Genomic DNA, 12,669 nt, shown 5'->3' with positions numbered 1-12,669 from the left:
GAAGAAAGAAGAGGAAAAAAAGAGTAATCTGATACAATTTGATGAACTTGACCTACACCTATGGATGCAGTAGCTCAAAAGAGGGAATAAATCTTCACAGCAAGGATCATTCCCACCCGCTCCATACACAGAGTAGACAGAGATGGGCAGCTTGGACATTGGCTACCCAAAATGGGGCAGGGACTACAAAGGCAAGAAGTGACTGGCTTACAAGCTTTCAAGAGGAAAACTAGATCCAGAGGACATGGAGGAAGGTAGAATCTCCACTGAGTAGTATCCAGTCTGTCTAGGCGGGGCTGATGAAAGGAGATGTGGATAGGTCTCTTGTGATACAATAGTGAATAATTATTATCAGGACTGATTGTGAGGGTTGAGAATGTACAGGTAGACATTTTGTAGCAAGGAGGGGAGTGATTAACTTTGCAGTCTAGGAGCGGAGGTCCCTGAGACCACCAAGGGAGAAGAGTGGAGAGCGGGACCCTACCCAGAGAAGCAGTGATATCTGAGATGGAAGCAGAGATAATGATGTGGTGAGATGGAGCAGTTGGGGACTTTAGACACAGAGAGGGAGAGGGGCTATGTGCTGACAACCGGGGGCAGGCTTGCAGGGTATACCCTTTGGTTGTTTGATGATGCATGGAGAGAATTGTTAACCATGGCAAGGAAATGATATATGATAGGATGACTGTAAAGCTAATGTTCTCCCATGTAAACTATCACATGATTCACAATAAAACGTAAAAAAAAGATTTACAGCCTCAGAAACCCTGTACGGGGTCGCTATGAATAGGAACCAAATCCACAGCCGCCACCAGCGCCATATTACAGAGATACCTACATGTAAACATGCTGCCATTGACCTAGTTTGTTGTGAGTTAAGTACTATGGAGTCAAGTTCTGACTCATAGCGATCCTGTGTAGGGTTTCCAAGGAGCAGCTGGTGGGTGTGAATCACCAACCTTGTAGTGAGCAGTCCAGTGCTTATCATATGGTGCCACCCCAGGACTCCTTCCCAGTATAGGCAGTGTAGTATTTAGGAATTACCTGTATTTAAGTGTAGTGGAAGCGTTCTGGAGTCCTAAGTATTTATTTGATTTTAAATCTTTTTTTTTTTTTTAAGTTAAACCTCAAGGTAAGGGAAATTGCCACCATCTCTGACTAATTTCTTTTTTTAAATATAGAACTTTTTTTCTCTTTACATCAGTTCTGTTGTATACTCAAACTCTGAGACGACTGCTAGCAAGAAAGGGACATGCTCTTATTACTATAATTCCATTTGGGTTGTCACATTTTGATCAAAGACAATGAGATGTGAAACAAGCAGTGTGAGTTTGCCTTTTAGTGCCACGAGGTTAAAAACAATAGCAGTCCCAGCTTCCTAGTGTTCTCCATGTCTGTGAAATCTAGGCCCCTTTGGATAGACAAAACCAGCGAATGTGCATGTCCCGTGACTGGGCTCATTGTGTATGTTATGTGAATATTCTTGTCAAACCATTTTATTAATCTGTACTTTCATTAATTTGCTTTATTAAAATAATAGACTTTGTGGTTTGTTTTCCAAATACAAAAGTGGTAAATATGGACCCTCCAACTATAAATGAAATATCAAATCACCACCACCATTCTAAGTTGAAAATATCTATTACAAAGAAAGGAAAGAAGCCCAGAATAAATGTAAAGTTAGAAGATCGTAAGCATTTGTTGCCAGGGTAAGTGGTAAAATAGTTAGATGGAAGGTCGAAACCTACTCTCTGATAAATATTTAAAGCTTCTTCTTTGTACACAGTTGACTAGTTCAGAAGTATGTTTCTGGGCATTGAGCTCATTAAAAATCAGTAATGAAAATAATTTCAAAAGATATAATCTTCACAACACCTTTCTACACAAAACGAGATTGTGTTTTAGTAGAGACCCTGTTACAACTGGCAGATGTCTCAGAACAGCACACAATCTCTTCTCTCTTCCACACCTACCCAGTTTTCTGCCCCCTAACCCTTCTGCATCCTCGACCCCAGCACCATCAGCCTGATCCAGACAGAACTCCTGTTTGCCTAGCTAATTCTGGAGCTGGCATATTTCTCTTTAGAAGCTCCAGTTGGAGGCGTTCAACATGACTGATAGTCCCTAGTCTTAACGGTGGTTGTGAATCCTATATAAGGCTTCCGTGGCGATAAATCTTTACTAGAGCAGAAAGCCTCATCTTTCTCCCGAAGAGTGGCTGGTAGATTCGAATTGCTGACATTGTGTTTAGCAGCCCAGCTCATAACCCACTACACCACCAGGGCTGAGGGGCTCCTTCCGTAGCCTTGTGGTGGTGGTGGTGGTGGTGGTGTGCTGTGGAGTCGGTTCTGACTTATGGTGACTGTGTATAGGGCTTCCAAGGCTGTAAATCATTAGGGGAGTAGAAAACCTCATCTTTCTCAATGCGGAATGCCTGGTAGTTTCGAACTGCTAACCATGAGGTTAGCAGCCCGACTTGCAACCACTATGCTACCAGAGCTCCTTTCCATATCTTATAACACATTGCAGTTCATGCTACCACCAAGAGAGGGTTTTCATCTCGCCTTCTTTCCTTATACTTTCCTGCTTTCTGCCTGCTGGTTTTCACTTCGGGGATGTGTGCCACCACGCTCACCCTTGCCTTGTTTGAAGAAGGAATAGTTGAGAGATAGGAAAATAGTCTGTTCAAGGGAAATAACCTCCATTATAGTAACACAAAACCCTCATTTCACAAAGGATTGGGGAGGCCTTTTCATCTTTCTCAATTGAAGTTTGCATTCCCCTGGATGAAGATGGTTCTTAGTGGGTTTTGTTCTTTACGAATTTACCAATTTTGTTTTCATGGGTTACAGTAAGCTTATACTATTTTATAACATGTTTTTTTGTTCTTTTTTTAGTAAATAACTGTTTACTGTACTTAACTGTTACATTAGGTCTTGTGTATAATTTTAGAAAGCATTTCATAAAAAGTAAGTCTTATCTGATTTCAAGAAAATGAAATGAATATTATCTTGAATTTTTTTTTTCATGCTAACTCTGTGTTGTCATGCTACTAAGAAGACACAAGAGTCACTTGTGTTCCGTGTTCAGTATGTGCACACGCACAGTGATTCCCACATCTTCTACTAGGTTTCCAACTAACAGTTCCCCTTCCAAGTTGTAAAACCTGAGTGGTAGAAATGTACCTCTGTAGTTTGATATGCTGGGCGTTCCGATGGTTCAGAGCACAAAATTGACTTTTAAACTTAAACCGGTAATCACTTAGGTTATATGTGACTAAAATTTCCATGACCAAAACAGAGGTATTTTCAATGTAAAATTGGGGCATTTATACACTTATTTAGAATTCTGTTTGCTCTAGGTGGTGATATGTTTCTGACTTAGCCGTTGCTTTGGGATCAAGTCTCATTTGATACTTGTTCAATGTGATCTATAACACATGGTTTTGTGTCTTTTGTTATAACAGAAATAAAACAGTCAATTATATGCCATGTGAATCACATCTCAAAGCTGTTAAGAAAGAAAGAAAGGAGGAGAAAGAGAGAGCAAGCAGGCGTTGTAAAGTGACTTAGTAAGATGGTAGTGATAGTAGGCACACATTAACCTTTTGGGGAAGGAGGGTTGACTGCCCAGAGGTATAAGTTACTGTGCCTATCAACTTAGACAATACCGATGGTAGTCGTAATGGTACTGGTGAGGTGTGTTTGGACCAGAGGTTTTTATGATACCCGTGATACTGGTTTTAAGAGCTAGTGAGCTGGTTCTAAGAGCCTGGAGTTCAGAATCAGGCAGATCTGGTTTAAAGTCACATGACCATATATCATTTATTAATCTTAGTTTGGCATTACAGTATTTTAAATGATGCTTGTTTAGGTGGTTTTTCTGTGCTACTCGTGTTTTAAACAAAATCATTGTAAAATTTCCTCAGGAAGTTTTGTTTGTTAAGAAGACTGCTTAGGGATAATGATAATAAACCTAGCTTTTCTCCCCACCTCTTCCCAGTCTGTGAGAAAATGACAAAAACATGACAGAAGTAAGCAATGTCATCTGTACAGTTATAGAATGTGTATGAATTTATAGAAATGCTTTTTATATGTACATGTATTTGGTCAATGCTTTATTAAAACACTTTGTAATTGACCCAGTTTTAAAAACTAAAACATACTTGTCTCCCAGTTTGATGAGCTGTATTTCAGAGTCTTCCTTTAGAATTGAACACCTATATACTATATTGAATTGGACTTACTACAGGATGTTCCCCCATTTCTGTAACCTTCTGAAAAAGAAATATTGAATGGGTTGTTGGGTTTTTGGTTTGTTTTTCACTCCAAAAATAAGAATTAACATTTAAAAAAACTTAAATCTAAGGGATTTATTTTGTAAATTCTATTTTCAGGGTAAATGGTATCACCGGAGGCAAGCTGTAAAAGAACTACATAGCACATTGACCCGTCTTTTAAATGAACTGCTGCCATGGGAACCAAAGTTAATGAAGGCCTTTCAAAGAAACAGGTAATCCAAGCTTTGGATCCTGTTTTATTTAGGCTTGTTGTTGTTAAATGCTGTCTAGTGCGTACTGACTCACAGCGACCCTGTGTAGGGTTTCCGAGGCTGTATGTCTTCATGGGAACGCAGAGTCTCAGCCTTTCTTCCACAAAGTGGCTGGTGGACTGGAACAGGCAGCCTTGTGGTTTGCATTCTCGTGCTTATGGTATGGAGCCACCGCACTCCTTACTTAGGCTTAGGTCTCTTAGTTTGTGATTATAGGAAGATGCCATGGGCTCCTGGAGAGATTTCCCAGGCGTCGGTAATTGCACAGATACTCCTGAGTGCCCACCGTGCCCATAGCACTTCCTAAGCCGGGAGAAAGCCATGTCGTAGTTTACATCCCAGTGGAGGGAAGACGAGCTCAAATGTCAGGTGGGATACATGCTGTGGAGAAAATGGGAAGCCAGGTGTGGGCAGGGTGTCAATTTGAAGGTGGTGGGAGACTAAGCCCTAAGGATTCCTGAGGGAAAAACAGAGCCTGAAGCCCCTGGTTGGAGCGTATTTGACACTGAGAGGAAAGCACATGTGACCAGAGCAGAGAGACTGAGGAGGGGCAGGGCCAGAGACAGGAGTCGGTGGTGGAAGGGTGCAGGGCCTCTCTGGAGCCCTGGATACTGGTGGAAGCCCTGAGACTGTCATCCTGAGATCATCTCTAACCCTTAAACAGTAGCTTAGTTAGTCATATATGTCTGTCCTGAGCACCACAGCCATTTAAGAACTTAACTATTTGGGGCCCAAGTGCCAATAGCAACTCAGCAGATTAGGTAGCAGCTTTTGTTGTTGTCAAGTGCTGTTGAGTCAGCTCCGACTCCTAGTGATGCTGTATAGGGTTTAAATCGCCACCGTTGTGGTCAGTAATCCAGTGCTGGTGCCATGCCACACCAGGGATCCTGGGGACAGTGCAGTGATGCTAACAGGAAGGAACAGCTGAGAGGAGAGAGGTGAGAACGACTGCGCAGCTCTAGGACACAGTCCGAGTCGGCCAGGTGTCAGCGCTGGGTTTTGCTGTGTATATTCTCAGCATCAACAGCAAAAGAAACTTTTTTATATTGGTAAAAATAATTGGAAGTAAATAATGAATTATTTTAGATTTGAAAAAGTAAATATTTCTAGTGATACTAAAAGGTTTATATATCATTCCTCTCAGAATTCAGTGGTTAGTTGGTGGGCTGATTGATTTATGACTATCTGCATAATGTAAAAAATATATAATAGTACTATGTCATTAGAATTTAATTAATTTTTAATTGAATAACTTAAACTGTATTATATAATCTAGACTATTTTTAAAACTTTTTATGTCAGTACTGTTGGGGAAGAAATTACCTCTCATTTTATAAGTCTAACAGCAGCGTTTAGAAAGACAAACAAGTAGTCTATATGATCAAACACTTTATTATGAAATTTCAGAAATAACCTTTCACGTTTCTCCTGACTACACCCTGGATTTTGTTTTCTTGAGAGACGAATCTGTCATTGGCAAGACTGTTCATCATTTCAGGCCCATTTGAGATCAAAGCCTAGTTTCAGTGATGTAACTAAAAATATTCAATGTGCACCCATTCCACATTTATTGCCATGGTGACATTCCAGAGAACAGGATGTTGTGTGAAAATCGGCAGTATGCAAACATAGACAATGGTTTTATCAATTCACAAAATGCAAAAATAGAGGATGACCATGTCAGATCACAAAAAGAGGAAGATTAACCATCACATAACCACCAAACCACTGAGAGCCATGACCCAGCCCTGTTGGCATCTAGCCATAACCATCACAGCCAGCGTTCCTCTCCTTACACCTCAATAGTTGTTACTGCCAGACAAAGATTGTTAATGTGCACCATAATCAGACAGATTTTTAAGCTACTGTTATAAATGCGAAATGTCAAAACATAAGGAGTAGCTGTTGAAAGTTAGGTTAGCTTCCAAGAGTTGACTACATCTGTATTCTTGTTATATTGGCGTTTTATTCCAGGAGCCGCCTAAAGAAAGACTATGATGATTACAGAAAACAGCCTGACCATGATCTATTTACCAGAGAGCTGTGGCCGAGTGAAGAAGCTGGAGGAGAACCTGGAGAAGCTTCTCCTCAAGTAGAAGTCAGCACGTCAGTGGACTCAGCGGAACCTCTCGATATCCTGGAGCAAGACCACCTGGATTTCGGTGGGTCCACGATGTTTCTAGGTGTGTAGGTAAAGGGTAGTCTCGTCCCTGAAGTGTACCGCCTGGAGAAGTAGGTGGGGAAGGTATATCACGTTCATAAGAGAGAGTTTCTTGGGAGCCGTGATTTCAGGTTATTTCTGGAGTCAGGGTGGGTGCTCTTCACAGACCTCTCCTCCGTGCTCTACAGCCCTTGGAAGTTGTCTAGCCTCTTCTTTTTATTCTTCAAGTCTAAACACTACTGTAAATGAAACTTGACACATCCCTGATAACTGTGACATTTGGGTTTTTTTGTTTTGTTTTTTATTATGTCTTTGTTTTTTAGTGAAGATTGATGGCCTAACAAGACCATAGGGGACACTTCGTTCTAATACGGATAATAGATTGAATTAGTTTGTCTGCAATTTATTTCAACTCATCAGACTGTATTGTCGATTGTTGTTAAGGGCTGTCGAGTCAGTTCTGACTCACAGTGACCCTGTGTAGGGTTTCCAAAGAGCAGCTGGTAAGTTTGAATCACCGACTTTGAGGTTCAAATCAACTTGCAGTACAGTGCTTACTTTTTATAAACCTAGTTTAAAAATCTTTACTTACATAAGGGGTTTTAATGTTAAAAGTTTTAGGCTACAAGTGCACGAGGGAGCTTCAGAAAGTCCATTATCATGCACTGTGATTGTTTAAATGATTATATGTCCCTGTGTGGTATAGATAGATAGATAGATAGATAGATAGATAGATAGATAGATAGATAGATAGATAGATACACACACATGTGCTAGAAGGTAGACGTGTGTTGACATGGGGTGACAGGGCAGGCTATATACAACTGAATGGAGGGTTGGCAGAGAACAGATGGGTTGATGGGAGACACAGAGAGGAATGCAGTGGTTGGAGTGAATAGAGGTCAATGCTGTGAACTGTTGGTGCAGGGAGGGAACTGCAGCCATATAATATTAGCAAAGTATACAATTTGTTGAGTATAAAAAAAAAAGTTCCATTATCTTTTCATTCCATTTTTCTATGAACTTTGTGAAGCCCTCTCATATGAACCTGTAATTTATCCGTCTTGGTGGTGGTTATGTGCCGTCGAGTCGGTTCTGACTCATAGCGACCCTGTACAGGGTTTCCCAGGCTGTAAATCTTTATAGGAGCAGGGAGCCTCATCTTTCTCCCATGGAACAACTGGTAGTTTCAAACTGCTGACCCTGAGGTTAGTAGCCCGATTTCATAACCACTATGCTACCTGTGCTCCTTTAGTGGTGGTGGTCGTTATGTGCTATGGAGTCGGTTCCGACCCATAGCGACCCTGTACAGGGTTTCCGAGGCTGTAAATCTTTATGGGAGCAGAAAGCCTCATCTTTCTCCTGCGGAACAGCTGGTAGTTTCGAACTACTGACCTGGTGGTTTGCAGCCCGATTCATAACCATTACGCTACCAGAGCTCCTTTGTTGTTGTTGTTAAGTGCTGTCGAGTCGGTTCCTACCCATAGCGACCCTTTACAGGGTTTCCGAGGGTGTAAATCCTTACGGGAGTAGAAAGCCTCATCTTTCTCCCGCGGAGCGGCTGGTAGTTTCGAACCGCTGACCTTAAGGTTTGCAGCCCGATTCGTAACCACTACGCTACCAGAGCTCCTTTAGGTGAACTAAAAAAGGATAGCTTCTCATCGTAGACATTTTGTCCTTTCATTCTCCAAAAATGGATTGAAATGGAGAACATGTCTTTGATGTCAGTGTTTCTGTTTCTAGGGGAAAATGAGAATCCCTTTGCTGATCTAAATTCTGAGCCCTAATTGCTTCCTTGATAGCTCTCTAAAAGGGGAGCATTTTCCTTGTGCACTCAAACAAGGAAAACAGTTACCCAAGTTGGACCCCAAGCCAATTTCTCATTCGTACTAGGATGTTTATGATGTCAAAACACTGTGTCTCCATCAGTGTTGCAGAGACTTGAGACTCACCTAAGAGTAGATATCCTAATAACTTGCCAACTCAGAACCTGATTCCCGTTGCATCAGTGATTGGTCTTCGTGTTGCTGCTGTAGCTGCTGTTTTATATAACGAAAACACCTATTTTTATCCTTTTCAGATGATATGAAATTGTCCGAAGTAGACTTTCCTATGGGCAGAAGCAAGTCACTGAAAAAGGAATTGCCTTCTAAAGATGGACTGAAGACGCCGCCTAAAACACTGAAACGACCATCCAAACAAACAAGTTGTCTGGACTGTAGCACAAGAGAGCTTTCCCCACGGAAGAAAGCAAAATTAAGCACAAACGAGACAGCAGTTGTGAGCTCAGAAGGTGATGTACAGGTTGAGTGTCTGAATGACTCGAAGTCTATCGAACTATCCTTGCCAGAGTCACTTGCCTCTCTGGATTCCACACCAGTGTCCACTCTCCAGAAAGGGACCAAACCGATTCAGGCCTTGCTTGCAAAGAATATTGGGAACAAAGTGACCTTAACAAACCAACTGCCTCCTTCCATGGGGAGAAGCACTCCTGTGGTGGACAAGCCAGTGCGCTCTCCTCTGGAAGCCAGCCCCATGAAGCCAGCGTTAACCTGCCATGCCAGTCCAAAAGGCCCTTTGCAGATGGTCTACAAGATGCCCTGTGGCCAGTGGTTGCCAGTAGATCTCCACAACAGCTCTGTGAAGCTGCAGATGCAGCCTGTGGTGGACCCTAAAACAGGAGAAAAGGTCATGCAGCAGGTTCTCATTCTGCCCAAGAATTTTGTGATTCAGCACAAGGAAGGAAAAGCAGTTGCGAAAGAAATCACCCCACTTCACCAAAAGGCTCCAGAGCAGCTCTGTCCGTCTCTCGCACAGACAGCAAATGTAAGCTCTTCTGCAGCCTCGGTTCTTGTCAGCTCTGTGTCACAGACAGGCACTGTGTCTCCCCAGCTACCTAGTACAGTCCTCAAGAAGACGATGGCTCCTGTATCCAACACAAGTAGTGCTAGACCACAGCCTTGGTCACCTGGAACCTCCGTAAGTAATTTAACACCGCCACTTAAGACTGGCCCAAGTGAGACCGGAAAACTCAAGAATGCAGTTTCAGCAGCCACATTCCCCCAGCCTGCTGCTTCACCCGCCGTTCCCCCAACAGCTCAGCCTCTGTTACCAGTGACAACGACACTAAGTGGATCGACAAACCCTGGAAGTTCCCTCAGCTGTTTTGCACAACCAGCTGCCGATTCTTCTGAAGCAAAGCAAGAGCTGAAGACTGTGTGTATAAGAGACTCCCAGTCGATTCTTGTTAGGACACGAGGTGGGAACACTGGAGTTGTGAAAGTACAGACCAATCCAGAGCCGAACACACCCAGCTGCTTATCTTCAGGTTCCGCATTCACTCTTGCTCCTCAGCTTCAGGCTTTTCTGGTGCCCAAGTCAACGACAACGGCAGTCTCCACTTTCTCTCCAGTCACTGGAACAGCTCCTACGTCGAGTCTCCCACCCTTTGGCCAGACACCAGCTTCTGTTTCCATTCCAGCTGCCTTCAATCCATCTGTAGGGAAAAATCTCAAACTTACATTAGGCCAATCCCCTTGCAGTGGTCATCTGGGCAACTTAATAGACAAAAGTACACCCATGTCATCTTCTCCTTTGAAGTCCTCTGTTTCTTCTAGCCCTTTGCTACCATCAACAACCAGTGGCTCTGTTAGCATAATTAGCATAGCAACAGGAAATTGTGGACAAACTAACACAGGTGTTAAGACTCCAACTCAACAGCAGCAAGTGGATTATACCCCCCCAAATGACCCCGTTACACGTCCAGAGGCAACAGCTGCAACAGACGGGGATGTGGTCAGTGGGGCTCCGGCCCCGAAGCTGATGCTGATGTCGGCGCCCTCTGTTCTGGCTTCGGGCAGCGGAAGTGCAGTCTCTGTACCACCTGCTCTGGCAGCTTCCGGGGTTTCTACCCAGAAACTAGTGTTTATTAATGCTCCGGTTCCCAGCGGCACCTCAGCCCCACTTGTTGCAGAACCGCTAAAACAGATTCTTCCTCCCCCCTTGAGTAAAACGTTTATTAAAACTCCAGAGCAACCCCAGCTAGTGCTCATTCCCTCCACTGTGGGAGCGCCAATAAAAATCAACCCATCACCAACGGTGTCTCAGAGAAAAGATGTGAAGATTGGACTAAACATAGGGCAGGCAATTGTGAATGCTTCAGGCAGTGTGCCAGCCGTCCCATCAATTAACCTAGTGCAAAATGTCACTCACAAAGGAGAGGAAAAAAGTAGCAAAGGCTACAGTATTCTGCCCTTGTCAGCAAGTGGTAATTCAGTGCCAGTGAGCTCCAATCTGGGGAGTCAGAACCTCCCTCCTGCCAGTGAGTCTGTGGGTTCTGCAGCGAGAGCAGTAAATGTGTTTTCAGTAACAGGACCAAATGGACCTCTGGGTGCCCTTTCAGTGACCTCAACCTGTGCTGCTGTTGGGACGCGACCTCCTGTTTTGGTCAGTGGCAGCGATACCTCTTCACGAATGCTGCCTCTCCTGTCAGGCAGACTTTGCACGTCGAATCTCGGCAACACTGTGGCTATATCAACTGTGAAAACTGGCCATCTGGCATCATCTGTTCTAATTTCCACTCCCCAACCAACAGTGTCTCCTCAGTGTTTAACATCAGCCTTGCAAATCCCGGTTACTGTTGCCTTGCCTACGCCTGTGACCGCCTCCCCTACCGTCCTCAGCACAGTTCCCCATCTGGCAGCGGTCCCGGGAGCCTCACACACTGTCGCTCTCTGTAAAAGGCAATGTCGGACTCCTGTCCACTGTCTGCCAGCAGGGGTCTCAACCACAGTGCCAATACACGGCAACACACACAAACCTCAAGCCGAGTTGCCGTCCCTTTCACCAGGTCCAGCGAAAGTCATGAATATTGCCAATTTTGCTGCTCTGTCAAGCCAGCAGGTGTCCCCATGCTCAGTCAGATCCCCCCCCAGTTACACTTCTGCACCTGGTGGCACTGCCGTCCCTACTGCTACAGCAGCACCCTCAAACCTCACTAGTCTGGCAGGGACTCCGCTTAGTGAACCTTGTATTCAGCAAAAAATCGTCATCAACACCAGTACACCTTTGGCACCCGGCACCCAGATCATGATAAATGGAACCCGGTTTATTGTTCCACCCCAAGGTCTTGGAGCCGGCAGCCACGTTCTTCTTATATCGGCGAATTCAAAATATGGCCCTCCCTTAGTTCTGACTGGTGGCCCAGGCATCCCGCCCACATCAGTAGACAGCCCTGCCCAGAAGACGGCACTAGCATCAGATCATTCTGCCAGTGGCCACCCTGTAAAACACCCTCTAAAAAGCGCTACGAAAATTGTCAGCGCTCTTGGGAATACAAGTCCTCCACCCATGGTACATGCAGCACCACAAATTGTGAACACAACCGCTAAAGTGTCTGTCCCACTTACGGCACCAGCGGTGGCACCAACGTCAGTAATGAAGTCTCCTCCAGCTAATCTGGCAAAAACATCCTTGGTTTCGACCATTTGCTCTAGTAATCCTCCACTGCCAAGTAACACTTCAGTGCTTCATCTGGACACATCTGTCAAGAAACTGTTGGTCAGCCCGGAAGGAGCCATTTTAAATACCATAAATACTCCACCTTCTAAAGTTTCTTCACTCTCTCCATCGCTCTCTCAAATTGTATCTGCCAGTCGGAGACCTGCCTCTGTCTTCCCCACGTTTCCGTCGTCTGGCTTAGAAAAGCCCGACACCGCTGCATCTTAAAGTTAGACGAAACGAGCCAGTTTTAAACTAACGGGGCATTGTTTTGAATCCCAAAAGAATTTTAACTTTGTTATATTGTTGAAAACATTATTCATGGTTGTGTTTTTTTTTAAATGTATCCTTTTCATTAGCTTGCGACGACAAAATTTTGTTTGCTTGGGGAGGGAAAAGTCTGTTCCATTTCACTCAGTGGTATGTAGGCAGTTGAGATGTGCCTGTCTGTACAACAT

At 43.9% G+C, this 12,669-nt stretch overlaps 1 protein-coding gene across 1 annotated transcript in view; it reads left to right on the top strand.

Moving 5' to 3' along the window:
* Positions 1-12,439, top strand: part of KIAA2026 (KIAA2026 ortholog) — a 103,760-nt gene extending 91,321 nt beyond the window's left edge. The window contains exons 6-8 of the mRNA XM_006863758.1: positions 4,397-4,512; positions 6,526-6,713; positions 8,793-12,439. Coding sequence (XP_006863820.1) covers positions 4,397-4,512; positions 6,526-6,713; positions 8,793-12,439 — 3,951 coding nt within the window. The remainder of the gene's footprint in view (positions 1-4,396; positions 4,513-6,525; positions 6,714-8,792) is intronic.
* The last annotated feature ends 230 nt before the right edge of the window (positions 12,440-12,669 follow it).

This window comes from Chrysochloris asiatica, unplaced genomic scaffold (genome assembly GCF_000296735.1).
Source record: "Chrysochloris asiatica unplaced genomic scaffold, ChrAsi1.0 scaffold00056, whole genome shotgun sequence".
Lineage (NCBI taxonomy): Eukaryota > Metazoa > Chordata > Mammalia > Afrosoricida > Chrysochloridae > Chrysochloris > Chrysochloris asiatica.
The sequence above is the reverse complement of the archived record's forward strand: the minus strand, read 5'-3'. Positions and strand labels throughout refer to the sequence as shown.